Source organism: Vipera berus (assembly GCF_964194415.1).
Source record: "Vipera berus genome assembly, chromosome: 1".
Classification (NCBI taxonomy): Eukaryota; Metazoa; Chordata; class Lepidosauria; order Squamata; family Viperidae; genus Vipera; species Vipera berus.
In genome coordinates, this window is record NC_138202.1 from 176,668,611 (window position 1) to 176,683,549 (window position 14,939).

General features: G+C 38.7%; 1 protein-coding gene across 3 annotated transcripts in view; it reads left to right on the plus strand.

Annotated features, from left to right (window-relative positions):
* The window catches only part of NBEAL1 (neurobeachin like 1), a gene marked incomplete at its 3' end in the record, with an annotated part of 103,728 nt that overhangs the window by 35,725 nt on the left and 53,064 nt on the right, over positions 1–14,939 (plus strand). For 2 of the 3 annotated variants that reach the window (XM_081339542.1, XM_081339541.1), the window contains exons 10-16: positions 393–499; positions 4,392–4,478; positions 5,816–5,899; positions 7,320–7,418; positions 8,530–9,110; positions 12,282–12,414; positions 13,583–13,702. In XM_081339542.1, the coding sequence (XP_081195668.1) occupies positions 393–499; positions 4,392–4,478; positions 5,816–5,899; positions 7,320–7,418; positions 8,530–9,110; positions 12,282–12,414; positions 13,583–13,702 (1,211 nt within the window). The remainder of the gene's footprint in view (positions 1–392; positions 500–4,391; positions 4,479–5,815; positions 5,900–7,319; positions 7,419–8,529; positions 9,111–12,281; positions 12,415–13,582; positions 13,703–14,939) is intronic. The other variant, XM_081339543.1, reaches the window with a different exon arrangement.

Genomic DNA, 14,939 nt, shown 5'->3' on the forward strand with positions numbered 1-14,939 from the left:
ATTGCATTGTTAGTAAACAACCCTGTTTTAAAAGTACAATTCTATATTGGGGGTAGGAAGAATTGTATATTCACTCCTTACTTTATATAAATACATATACATATAGATATAAAATATTACTCCTACTTAATTAGCTATTGCCTTTATGTCCCAATTTGGCTTCTTTGAGCCATCTGATTGTCCAATGTAAGAGAGGAAGATATATCTTTTTGATCCATTAGAGATTTTTCTAAACTTTGGCATACCATAATTTTAATGGTAAAAAAATATTTCCTGCTTCTTCTTTTTTGCTAACAAAGTACTTCTATTCTTTTGGAGGGAGACTAAAGCAATGTAATTATTTTAAGATATGATTCTTTTCTCTTTGATTTTTAGTTTTTTCTCTTTTTAAGATGCAATCACTGCTATGTTGGACTGCACAGATCGGCCTGTCCTGCAAGCCATTTTCCTTAATAGTAACTGCTTTGAGCATCTTATTCGACTGCTGCAGAATTGCAAGGTAAACAAAAGATTGTAAGAAAGATACTCATAATCTTTTGTACGTATATTTGATTATAGTTTTAACAGAACCATTTCAGTTATATTCTAGAAGAAAACCTGATTCTTTAATAAATTTAGTTCAAAGAGTGGATCCAGCTTACATTTACGCTGACCTAGTTTTAAATAGGTTTTAAGAGTAGTGTCTTGTCCTTATAACACCAATAGCAGGGAAGAGTATGAATAATAATAATTATTCCTTCCATATATATCCTTTTTATTTACCTGCAGCGCTATGTGAATTGAGACAGCCTTAGAATTGCACTATAGTAGTTATGTTTTTTTATAACTGAAGACTTTGAATGTCTTCTGAAAGTGGTTTATTGCCATTCTTGGTGTATATTCTACAGTACTGTCTTTCTCTTTTCTTGTTAGTGTAATAACTTTTGTTTTTCTTGTATTCTTATTATCAGTTACCTTGGAGTAAATCTTATTTAACTTGGTGGGACTTTAGAAATAAAAGAAGTGCCTTGGCCTGCAAAAGCAAACTGCCATTTTTCAGTGTTTCGTAAGTTAATTAAAGTAGGGTTCCTTTGTAAGTTGGAATTTGCAAACCTGGTTTCCAGGATTTCCAGTCCCTTATTAAAACAAGCCTGATTTTTAATAATAAATGTTAGTGCTCATAAATAAATAATTTAATTTAAAATTCACCAACTATTTCCCACTTGTAATGGGACTTCAGTTATGGGAATTATATAGGTTGAAGCCTGGTTCATCTAGAAGTCATCCAGTTGGACAAAATATGGTCAATGGTGACATGGGTATTAATGTTGGAAAAAATAAAAAAGGAGAAGAGTAGTAGGATTTCCAGTCTGAAAATTTGGAGAGGCACTGGCAGACAATGAAGACCATGCAAAGATCTTAGAACTATTGGACTAGGAATGTGCAGTATTTCAGATTTGAAGAGGAAAAAGTGCTAAGTGCCCTGTCACCCACATTGCTGTATAGGCAGTTCCTTAAATGAAGTGCATCTTTTCCTGGAATCATACTATACCCTGGAAGACAGCTACACAATTCCAGGAAAAGATCAGCTGCTTTGTGGAATTATGAACAAATCCTGCAGAAGCACATTCAGATACATGCTAATGGCTGACACAGGGAGGGAGAAGTGACTTGTATCAAGAGACTGTTAATTTGTTCCCCACACTATGTGGAAAGATTGATGATCAAGTACAGTGGTGGGATTCAGCCAGTTTGCACTAGTTCGGCAGAACTGGTAGCTAATTTTGCCCAGGCCTAGAATGGACTTCTGGAAGTGGCATCCACAGAGACAACTGGTTGTTCACATATTTGAATCCCACCACTTATCATGTACCATACCTGAGTCTGCAAGTACAGACAAATATCATCATTTTTGTGGCCCTCCAGGGTCCTTTTTGAGAAGTTGAGACCAGATTTTCACCCCATCATAGTCAAGGGAGCATTATGTTTGCTAAACATAAATTCCAAAGGATCTTCTTAAGTAGAGAGTTGAAGTTGCAGTTTGGGCTTTCTGATAAAGTAGGAACTTCAGCTTTTTGTCATCTTAATATTGTTCTCACCCAGTAGGACTTACTTCTGAGCAGACATGAATAACACTGGACTTAGTTTTATTTTGTGTGGAAAAAATCCATTATCCATGAAATCCATAATTTATTTCAGCGTTTTATTAACGATGTCATTCTTTTTGCAGTGTTTATGAACTTGTTCAATCTAATGCAGCTAACCGAATTTAACATTAGAGTTAATCAGATAATGAAACCCTATAAGTAGCTCCCTTGTGGTTTAGGGTTTTACTCCAAAACTCTTTGTTAGATATGTGTTTTGCTGCACATTTATAGGGAAGTGGGGTAAACATCTATAGGTTAGTCATCCTTTGTATCCATGTTGCATTCTGCATATATGTAGGGGAATGGGTGGCTATCTTTTGATTAGTTAATCTTCGTCACCCATGTTGCGTGGGTTTCTTTTAATTCCAAATAGATCAAGGTTGGCTAGTCTCAGTTGGGAGATCATTGAGAAGCCATGCTTATCTCTTCTTGGGAGACGATTTCTCGAAAAAAGGCACCACGGTACTGGGTTTTTGTGTATAGTGCCTATTGATTACGTATGCAAATCTGACTCATTCCAGTGCTCCTAATTTATCCATCATTCCAGAGAATCTAAATATGCCATAAAAATCATGCAGGTCATCTTACCAAAGCTTTGAGGCAAAGTAACCTAACATTCCTTCCCTTCTCAGCCTCAGCTATGGTTAGTACTTACCTGATATCTTCCTTAACTAGGTTATGAAATTGAAAGTAACATGGGATTTCAAATTCTCCGTAGGAGGAAAATTTAATTATGTATTAACAGCTGTAAACCCTTAATTATGGTTGAGATCAGTAGAGGTGTAAAAGTAATCTATTGGAAAGGGAAGCTGTTGGAGAAAACCATTCTGTGGACCATCTTTGCTGAAAACGGTGACAATATTTTCCACTGAATTTAGACACAGGACTTACTTGTAAGTTCATTATTAATATATTGTTTGGAGGGACAGAGAAGAGCAGAAATGCCAGATTTTGGCACTTTTCTATCTCATTGGACCCTTTAGGACAGGGGTGTCAAACTCAATTTCATTGAGGGCCGCATCAGCATTGCGGTTGCCCTCAGGGGGCCGGGTGGGTGTGGCCTGGGTGGGTGTGGCCTACTGGGTGGGTGTGGCCTACTGGGTGGGTGTGGCCAGCTCTACATCGTTCGCATCAAGGGTGCCTATGGGGCCTGGTCAGGAGTGGGACAGATCTGAGGGTCTCTGGCAGAAGGAGGGTCTCTGGGCCAGGGCCAAGGCAGTGGGGGCCGTTCCCTCACTGTTTCCAGGATGGTTTCGCGGGCCACATGAAACCACTTCGCGGGCCGGATCCGGCCCCCGGGCCTTGTGTTTGACATGTTTGCTTTAGGACTCCCATCTTACATTGGCTTTTGCTGTGAGCTCATTTAGAAAAGAGCAACAATCCTAGAATTATTATCTTTGTGAAAAGAGAACCCTTACAGTACTTGCTGTAAGTATTCTGGTAATTTGTAGAGGTGCACATAACGTGTAAGTTACGTTTCATTTTACACTTATAGTAAAACATGCATTTTGAAATATATTTCAAGTTGGCTGGATTCTGACAGAAGAAAACTGGAAAGGATTTAAATATTCCGACCACGGGGGCAGTAGGAATTTGAAACAAACTTTCTCCCCCATTGTTTTTCATCCTGGAGCCATAAAAGTACTGGACCAATCTAGGGTTCCATTTCAATGAAGATTTCTTTTACTTATTTTAAAAAAGGCTGAGCTAATCTCACTAACATTATTTCAGGTAGCAGCTAATCTCTCCTTAAGGTAAAAAAAAGTCAGCCAGCCAGGCAAAATCAATTAACAGATCTGCTGTGCCTTTAGTTCATAGCCTACCTCTCAGGCACAGTGCCATTAAGTCAGCAATCCACTTTCCCCTGGCAACTGTGTTTTCCATTTCCCATTAATTTGATGTGGAGAGATGTCCCTGGCATTTGTTGTCCTTCCCCAACTTGGGGTTGTCTACATGTAGTATAAGACTACATCTCCTCTTTCTCATTCTGTGCTGATTGGGGATGATGAAGTTTATTGCCCAATGCATCTAGACCATTGCTTTTCAGATTTGGCAACTTTAAGATGTATGGATTTCAACTCTCAAAATTCCGCAGCCACCACACTGCCTGGGGAATTCTGGGAACTGACATCCATACAACTTAAAGTTGCCAAGTTTGGAATATACAGATCTCGAGGTTAAGGAGAGCTATGAACTTATTACACTGGCTGTGGGTGACCTAACTAACACTTCTGTTACCATTATTCTTATCTCCCGTTTTAACAGCTATTTTTAAATGTTAACAATAAGGTGGCAGACAAGAATGAGAAAGACCATGCCAACAAATTACTGGCAGAAATGAATCAGGAACAGGTATCTCCTGCGACTTCCATTTTGTTCTTAGCTGAAGTCAAGGCCTCCATGGCAAGTGGTTATGAACTATTTCCTGGACTTCACTTTGAATATGCTTCCTGAATGAACTAGATGAGTTTTGACCCATGTTTTAAATCTAAATTTCACTGTGCTTCGAGATATGAGGTATTTAATTCATATAATATTCTATGTCTCTTTTTTAAAACTGAGAAAAGTGAAGTCCAAGAATGGGGATTCAAATTTGAAAACAATCAACTTGGTGATTCTTGTTTTATTTTATTTTTTTACTTGCCCCTCCTTTCTTATTTTTCTTCCCCTACTCTTTCATCTGTTTGTTGGTGCACTCTGGTTTAACAAGCTTTGGGGCTTTCTGGTATCTCTGGAATTTGATTTGAAATCTTGATTCTGTTGCCAAAAGATCAGAGTTCATATTTCAATGGACAGTCTGGATCTGAGAGGGGAGACGTAATTGGTGGATTTATTTTGTAATGTTTCCTTTGACATTATGAAGAAATGAACAATGTCAGTTCTATTTTTTCTTCTTCTCTAGAGGCCTTAAAACAAGAAGTTTGCATATAGTTAAAAGTTAATGTAAACAATGCATGTGAAACTCCAATTCTTTTTAAATGTAATAGCAATCAAGCATAATAAATTATTGCATAAAAGTTAATTCCTCTAACATTTTACAAATTTGTTCCGGTGTATTGCATTGTGAATGAAATAGTTTTTATTTATCGTTGAGACTCACAAATTAACCAACTGATTTGAATGGCAATATACAAGTATAATGTTTTAAACAGCAAAACTGTCTACCAATAAGATAAAGAAATCAAAAGACTCATGAAAGGAAAGGACTGGGATATCTCTTGTGAGGCATGGGCTGTGAGGTGAAGATATAATTAAAGTGAGTAATTAATTTATTCACACTTTAGTATTACCCCAACTGTTCACTAAGACCAAACTGTTTCTCACCAATATGTGTGATAAAAGTTGCTCGATAAGAAACTGCAAAGGTTTTCGTTTTTCATACCACCCTTTTGAGGTTGTCCATTTAAAACATGAAATTGTCCATTAAAGCATGAGGAAAAGCTGTCTGTCAGATTGCCTTAAATGAGTACATGTGAAGGGTTCTCGTCTCCTTGAAATGGCTTTCCTTCTCTTGTGTCTTCCTGCTTATAGGCTGTGGTGTCATAAAATCCAATTCTTTTCCTGGGTTGATGATTGGGAAGCATGCCAAGGAACATTTTTCTTCATCGTGGCACAAGAAGGATGGGGTGTGCCCATTGGTCAAATTTGTCCTTATATGCCTAATATGTGATATCTTTTTTGGTTTTTAGGTATTCCAGGGGCATCTGGACCATCTGGCAGTATCAGCTATTCAGGCTCTCACAGCAGTGATGCACAGATCTCCAGCTGCCAAGGTCAGCATGGCTTCTTCAGAGCAGTTGGAATTCTGGCCTTTGCATACCTTTTTTATTGTACTTGCTGAAATGATGAGGACTAACAATAGTGCATATTAGAGTTTAAAACAAATTACAGAAAGTGCAAATGCCAGTACAGTGAGGCAATGCTACTAAGGCAGATTTCACCATTTAGCAAAATGAAGGCCACTAGACTGGATGGCTGGTGTGGTACCCAGTACAAAAGTATTGTAATCCAGCCCCTCAAGAAAAGATCTAGGTTATAACCTTTCATCTTAATACGATAGAATACAAATGTCAGGCTGTGGTTTGTTTTATTGTTATGTGGTAGGAGAGCATCTAAAAATTATGGTCTTCACCTATTCTTCATCTGTGGTGTCACTGTATGTCAATGTTTTGCTTCACTGTCTTATTCTGCCCCAGGATATTTACAGTTCAGCTGATTGTCACTAGATCTTTTGTAGCAATCTCCCATCTTTCAGATAGCTTTTGCCTATCACAGCCTTCACCTGGGCTAGATAGAATGTGTTTTTATGGTTCTAAAAAGTCAATTCAATGGCATTCTTCTGCAGTATATCTCTGTTCTTGCCCACTGAAGGAAGTTGAATCAATTGTCCATATCTTTTGATACTGCCCTTTTTACTCGCTTGAGAACAAAGACCCGATTTCTCCTTTCTTGGCAATATGTGGTGGAAACCTGGAACATAACATCCTTGCCCACCATCACTTAGTTATTTAGCAATGATTTTCAGGCACCTAGTAAAAATGTTCCTAACTCCAATTGTATTGCAGCTCAGCTTTCCAACCCTGAGGCATCTTATATAGAATCTGATTATTTTACTGTATTTATCTGGGGGTAATTCTTGACCATGTCAATCCTTTAGTTATAATGAGTGTTTGAATATCTCGGTAGCTGTTTATATAGCAAAGCACAATCACATTCATTTAATGAGTAAATATTTTTGCCATTTGAATTCTGTTGAACCCCTACTCCTGTAATCTAGTTTTTAAACTTTTTCCTTTGTTCTATGCAACTTGCTTAGTCATTTTCTATCCTATTTGTTTTTTTCATCTCTTTTCATTTCATTTGTCAAGAAAATAAGTTCCACTTTGGCTATTGACCATACTAAAAGTTGTTGCTATTACTATTATATTAACTACTGGAGGAAAATTTGGTTTTATATTGATTACTAAGAAAAAGCAAGTCAATTGAATTTTGATTCAATATATATTAGAATTCCCTTAAAATTATGACAGGCTGACAAAGTTGTGAAAATGCATACATTGGAGCACATATATAAAGTATGGCTGCTTATACTAGTGGAATTTGAATTGATCCTTATAATTATTGTTTGTTATGATAAACATTGACTTTCTTAGCTATATGCTGCTAACATATGCTGATAATTTTACTCTTCAGGAAGTGTTCAAGGAACGAATTGGTTATGCCCATATATTTGAAGTTCTAAAATCTATGGGTCAACCTTCACAAGAACTACTTGAAGAACTTCTGAATATGGTGTGATATTTTTCTTGTTTTGAATATAATTTTAAATAGAATACCTATGTTAAATTATTGCAGTCAAAACAACAGAGAATCTTCTGCCTCTTTAAAGGTTAGCAAGATTTAGTTTTTATACCTCCAAATCATGTTGACAAGATGCTTGAAATATAATCTACAGCTTGCATACACACACAGAGGAATAAATTAAAATGACAAGGTTAGTTTGTTTTGCTAACTCATAATGCACACAAGATAGAAACAGGACTTGGTTGTGTCTCTTATCTTAGTTACAGTTTGAATTTGTATAAGGTAAAGGTAAAGGTTCCCTCGCACATGCGTGCTAGTCGTTTCCAACTCTAGGGGCTGGTGCTCATCTCCATTTCAAAGCCGAAGAGCCAGCGCTTGTCCAAGGACGTCTCCGTGGTCATGTGGCCGGAATGACTAGACGCCAAAGGAACGCTGTTACCTTCCCACCGTAGTGGTCCCTATTTTTCTACTTGCATTTTTACGTGCTTTCGACCTGCTAGGTTGGCAGAAGCTGGGACGAGTAACAGGTGCTCCCTCTGTTATGTGGCACTCGGGATTCGACCCACCAAACTGCCGACCTTCTGATCGACAAGCTCAGCGTCCTAACCCACTAAGCCACCGCGTCCCTTTGGATTTGTATAAGAATGTCCCTAATTGCTATTTAATTCCAGTTCTTTTTTATGTTTGATGACTTTTATGAATTTGTAAAAGTATGTACTTATGTGTAAACCTATGTACTTTATGTGCATAGGCATGTGTAAGTGTTCTGCTCATTCAAGACTCTTGTTAACAGTTTAATATTCTGCATTATCTAAACCTCTCTTACTTTATTGAAGAAGATAAAAATTAAAAGGTATCACTTTAAAGGCTAACCAATACATAAGTTTCAGCAGACTCATTCCAGAGAGCTAGACAAGCCAACAATAGAGATTGGTCAAAGCTCAGCAAAAATTATTGCCAGAGAAAAATCAGTATATCTTTCAGGGGCCTTACAATAAGATTCCTTATTGTATTCTATTTTTAAAAAAATATCGTTCTCAAGCAGAGTTTTTACACATGTCAGTTGCTTGCAGTAATCTTTAATTTGCTTTTCACCAAGGCGGTTGAAGGTGACCATGCATCAGTTGGGATGTTGGGCATAAGCAATGTTCAGCCTTTGTTGCTGCTAATCCAATGGCTTCCAGAGCTGGAATCGCATGATCTCCAAATCTTCATTTCAAATTTGCTGAAGCGGATTTGCTGCATTAACAGACAGAGTCGTGCAATTTGTGTCAACACAAACATGGTCATCCGTATCATTGAAACACTCAACAAGCACTCTCAACTCCATGGAGCATGTGCTGAGAACCTGATTGCCCTCCTGGGTTCTTTGGGGAGCCTGTCAATGAGCTCTGAAGAACTGCATAAGCTGATTCAGCTGCTAAGGACTAAAGACTCAAAGCTGGCTCATCCTTACGTCATTCCTGTGATGCGTGCAATTCTTACAATGGCTCGAAAGCAAGACCTGGACAGCGCCTTGCAGTATTTTGACTTGTCCCATAGCATGGCAGGCATAGCAGTGCCAGCTATTCACAAGTGGCTGGGTTCTGCATTTGCTTTCAATGCATGGCTTTGCCTGGATCAACATCAGATGATTCCAGATGCTAGCAGCAAGGGTGGCAAGAGGAAGCAACTTTACAGGTATGGCTTCCAGGATGGAAAGGTGAAAAACCAGCCTAAGTGCAGTGACATTTACTAGGTCAGGGCTTTTCAACCAGTGGTACGGGTACCACCTGTGGTACATTGGCACCTGGCAGGTGGTACGCGACCATCCTAGAAATGTAGCAGGGGAGGGGAATGAACTGAAGCAGTGGCAGCACAGCACAAGGCTGAGCAAGAGACGGCTGGAGCTGCAGGGCTGCCAGGGCTCAGCGGAAGCACCAGGATCAGTGCCAGGCTCCAGCTGGAGCTTGGCGCTGATCCTGGTGCTTCTGAGCCCAGAAGAAGCGCCAATCAGCTGGAATGTTGCAGCATCTCCAGGGTCTTGTGATTTACATTCAGATGCTTGGCAATTGATTCATATTTATGACCGTCACAGTGTCCCAGGGTCATGTGAAGTGACCAAAACCTGTTACAACCACCCAGCAGAGGGGGGGAATAAAAACCAAACTCCCCCCCACCCCACCCCCGCTGCCAATCCTGAACAGAAATGCTCACAACAATGAAAACCTCAGACAGGAGGAAGAGCACCGCCGGGCAGGCAGGCAGGTGTCTTGCTCGGCTGTGGCTTGGGGGGCACTTTTTTCAGTGCCATTGTAACTTCGAACAGTCAGTAAGCAAACAAAGAAAGCTAGCATGCTTCAAAGGATATCCAAAGTAGCATATTTTGCGGTTACCAAAGTCAGGGGTTTCTAATGAATTCTTAATTAGTTTTCTAAGATCCCAGAAGTACGAGGGCAATTCGTAAATAAACCTCCATTTGGTTATCAATGACAGACACTTGCAGATACAGAACTTTTATTATACACATTAGAAAACTACAACATTACATTACTTTTTGACATCATCGCCATTCTAATTGAGGCACTTGTCATAACGTCCTACAATGTTTGAAACTCCTTAGTAGTAATCGCTCGGCACCAAATCTCGGGTATGGGTGGGGGGGTGATCAAAAACATCCCAACTTAACTGCTTTAAAAGTTCTTGGGTGTGTCTAACAGTGTACAGGTGAGCATTATTGTGAACTAACACCGCACTGGAAGTGGCACCATAGAAAATCCCGCCAAATGTGAAGATGCCAAAGGAGTACTGCTAGTGAAGTTCATGGAACGTGGTCCGACCATCAATTCAGAAGTCTACTGTGAAATGTTACAAAAACTCAGATGAGCCATCCATAACAAGTATCAAGGCATGCTGACTTCCGGTGTGGTTTTGGTTCATGATAATGCTTGCCCACACAGTGCTAGATGCACCAAAGAACTTTTGAAGCAGTTCCATTGGGATGTTTTTGATCACACACACACACACACACACACACACACACACACACACACACACACACAATAGCCCAGATTTGGTGCTGAGCGACTACTACTAAGGAATCTCAAACCTTGTAAGACATTATGACAAGTGCCTCAATTTGAATGGCAGTTATGTCGAAAAGTAATGTAATGTAATGTAGTTTTCTAATGTGCATAATAAAAGTTCTGGATCTGTGAGTGTCTGTCATTAATAACCATATGGAGCTTTATTTCTGAATTGCCCTTGTATAATGGTAATTGCAGTAGGTAATAATAACAAAAGTAAAGATAATCGTAACTTCAGTGTGTAAAAAAAGGTAAAGGTAAAGGTTCCCCCGCACATGCGTGCTAGTCGTTTCCGACTCTAGGGACCGGTGCTCATCTCCGTTTCAAAGCCGAAGAGCCAAAATGACTTCTCCATACAGTGAATTAAAGACAATAAAAAACACTAAACAACTCAAAATGTGGGAATAACAGTGCATTGGGAAAATACACAGAAAAACACTATTCCAAAAACTATTCAAGTGGAATCAAAACTTAGCCTGGCTAATTAAAAAATAATACAGGAACATTGGCTAGGAGAAGAAATGGTGTTTTAATTTGAATCTTTTAACAGTTGTATCAATAAACGATTGGAGGATGACATTATTTAGGAAATATTTCTGAGTTATTTAAATCTACAGTATATACAAATACTATATTAGGATATATACGGATATATATGTACTTCTACAAATTGTCCACTTTTGATTAAATTCCCAGAAAACATATTTATGTTCAATAGCCAGGACTTTTTTTCTCATAGAACGCTCAGAACAGAGTTCCGGCACCTTTTTTGGGATGGAACCTTGTAGGATAGGCAAGGCGGATAGGCAAGGCGGGTTGTATGACATGTGTGAGTTCCGGCACCTTTTTCTTTTACAAGAAAAGCACTGTCAATAGCATATTGTTTATAATAGAACGTTTGGAATTTAATACAACTTTGCTGGAGCTGAGTGCCACCTACTGAAGTGGGATCATAGTTTACGATATATTTATGCATTTTAAAGCTGCTTTAAGGCACAGTTTCTGTGCCTTAAAATAAAATATTTTATAAAGAGAAATTATAGTGGTGCCCAAGAATGGAATTATAAAAATGTTGCCTGCAACAAATTTATAGGAAACAGACAGTGGGGCCACCTTCAGAAGAAGCTGGGGGTGCAGTAGGGTAGGATCTCTGACAAACCATTCCTTAGCATAGTATCATTGATGTGAATAATTGTGACAACTCCCCTCCCTCCCAAAGGTTAAGTGTGACTATCCGATAATAAAGATGTCCTGTTCTCTAAACCAGGCTTTAAGAACTGTTGATCATTGGGCTTGGATTTGGCTGTAGGGTATCTGGATCCCACCAGAGTTTTTTTTGCTGGTCCTCACAAATTCTATAATCTCCCCACTCAAAGGATCCCTAAAAGGTGAGCAGCCAGTTAATGTCTAGCAGAACTGCAGAGGACTGAGAGGGATGTTCAGAGGTCTCCTTCCTTGCCAACTCCATTATTGCTTTGCTAGGTGATTTATAAATCTATATATTTGTTTCTGAGTCTGTGGGTGAATGCCTTTCCACGTTTTGCCTCTGGTGCTGCTGTGTTCTGACTTCAGCTCCAGAGGAATCTGGTTTCTGAGAACTTGCCTGCTCAAAAATTTAATTATCGGGTTCAAAAAAGGTTACACTCCTGATGTGAATTAATAAGTCTTTCTACTGTACCAAAGATCCAGGATGGGACTGGAAAGTATGTCTGTATGCGTACATTTATAGCTTGTGTATAGTTCACAACATTCCATGCCTTAAATCCTGTTTTTTTTTTCTCTGTAGCTTTTTTACAACTAGTGGGATGGGATTTGAAGCCTTCATTACCTGTTCTGGAATGCTCGTAGTTGCTGTATGTACAAAGAAGGAGTATGCTACTGTGATGCTCTCAGACCATTGCTTCTGTGATTCTCTTTGGGTAAGAGAAGATGTTTTGAATTTTCTTCATACATAAAAGGGACCCAATGATGGGTTAGGTGCTATCAGCTTGGTTTAGATTATTTCTGTAAAGTGAAACGCAGATAGTCATTTTTCTTCCCCTCTTAATGCCTGTTTTGCCTTTTCCCTCTCTTCTCTTCTTGGATCATTGTACTAAACTTAGATGTCTTCATTTAAGAATAACTTCCTTTACATCCAGACTGTCATACCTTCCTAATTTGGGTACTATAAAAATGGACTATCTGAAATATAATTGAATAGGACTAGGATTGACTGATTGATTAGTTAATTACATAATTAATGGGCATCTGTCAAGGAAGAGAAGGGTTGCATGCACAGGCACAATGCTTCTGACTTTTTGCTTATTAAAGCAAAATATGATGATCTACATGCAACTATTCTGTACAACCTTTTCATTGTTTTCTCTGCCTATCACAAGTCTAACCTAAGTAATAATAATACATGATTCATAAATCAGTATTCTGACTGGCATTAATCTTGATTTAAATGAGCCTGGGAAACATTTTTTGCAGAACATAGCTTTGAACTGAAATGTACAGGGATTCTCTTTGTAGTAACTCCACATTCATTTAACCTAAGACTATCAATGTAAACAGTCTGGAGAAAGAGATGCTAAACGGATTTTGTACAGGGCAAGGCTGCAAGATGAATGCAGTGAGGGCATAATTACAGAATTCCTATCTAGTCAGCTTAGCCTGGGAAATGATGCATCTGTACGAGAGCTCTGAATAAAATCAGGGACTATCTGGGCAGTCTGTCTTTTGCCCTTGAGGATTTGTTCTGCAGCTTCGCAGAATGCTCTGTGTACCCTGTAAATTTTCTCCCTTGCCAGTTTCAACTTTAGCCATTTTTACCAATCTAAAACCACCATGTTCCCATTGCCAACATTTCTGCCTCCCTTCTTTCCCTCAGATGCCATCTTCATTGTCAGCCCTGTGACTGGGGCGTTCCCCCAACATGTTGGGGATTTGAAAATCAGAGTACTAGCACAATTACTGAATTTCCTTTGTGAGGTTTGGCCGTGGTTGAGTAAATGTTCCTTGGTGTAAAACAATAACATCAATGAGCCACTTGTAACTGTTCCATAGAAATGATGATGATTCCTTGCTTAAATAATTTTCCAACAGCACAATATAAGCATTGTTCACATGCCTGGGAAAAGGCCCTTTGGTCAAAGCCTTGTCTATATTTATGTAAATGGACAACAGAAAGTCTCAGCACCGCTTAGATTTCCTGCCCTGAACGAAGTAAGTCTCTTCTTTGTTATTATTTGTATTCCTCCTTTCCCTTAGAGACATTTGCTGAAGTATCACCAACAAATATACTGAACTTGCCACATAGGCTTTATCCAGCTAACAAAAATGAGCTAATTTAACATGTGCCATAGTCACTTCAAAGTAGGGTGATCTCCTACAGAGAGATTCCAGAATGATCACCGGTTTCTCTGTGAACTGAACGGGGACAAGCTCTGTGTGTGCAACAGTATCAACCCTTCAGTATTTCTAGCCTCAGTGACAGTAGAATCTTAATCCTGCGTTGTGTCTGCTAAGTTTAAGTTTCTTAAACTTATGAATTTGCCAGTTTTGGTTTGCTAAAGTTAGTTGTTTTAAGTTTTCATTGAAATACACATGCATGATCCTCCAAATGTTTATATCTCTCTCTTCAGTTTCGTCTACCAGAGAAATATATTTTATAATTTTCTTGGAATATATGTTTCATGAAATATTTCACGAACATGGGGTTTTTGTATAGGTTTATTAATAATATACTTTTTATTGGTAATACAAGAGCCTTGGTGGAGCAGTGGGCTAATGCCTCCTTAAGTAACACCAGCTGCCTGCAATTAGTGCAGGTTCGCATCCCACCAGGCTCAAGGTTGACTCAGCCTTCCATCCTTCCAAGGTAGGTAAAATGAGGACCCACATTGTTGGGGGCAATTAAGCTGACTTTGTAATAATGCCGCTTGGGGTGTGTGTGGAAGCCCTAATAAGCAGGCATATACATAGAATGAAGGCTACTGCTAAGCTTGTAAGCCGCCCTGAGTCTTCGGAGAAGGGCGGGATATAAATGGAATTAAAATAAAATAAATAAATAAATAATATATATATATTGCAAAATTTGGAAAAGTGTCAAATGATAAATTTTAGTTCTTGTATTGTTCAAAATCGAGTAAGATCTCAAAAGGTAAATTTTATCCCTTTATCTTTTTCTGGTTGAGTTCTCTGTGTATGTGCATATCCTTGGTAGAAACTCCTACTTTCAGCTGTTTTATCATCTGAGAAGTGACACATGACAACAGAACCCAGGAACCTGTTGGTTAAAGCATGTTGGCTAAGGCGGCTTTCCTGGAATCCCCTTAATACCCCTGGATATATAGACTAAGCTTTTCTTCTTTTTTAAAATTATTGACCAATTTATACCCTCAAATTAACAGTAACCTAACCAAACATCTCTTTTAGACACTGAACCAAATTTCTTAATGTT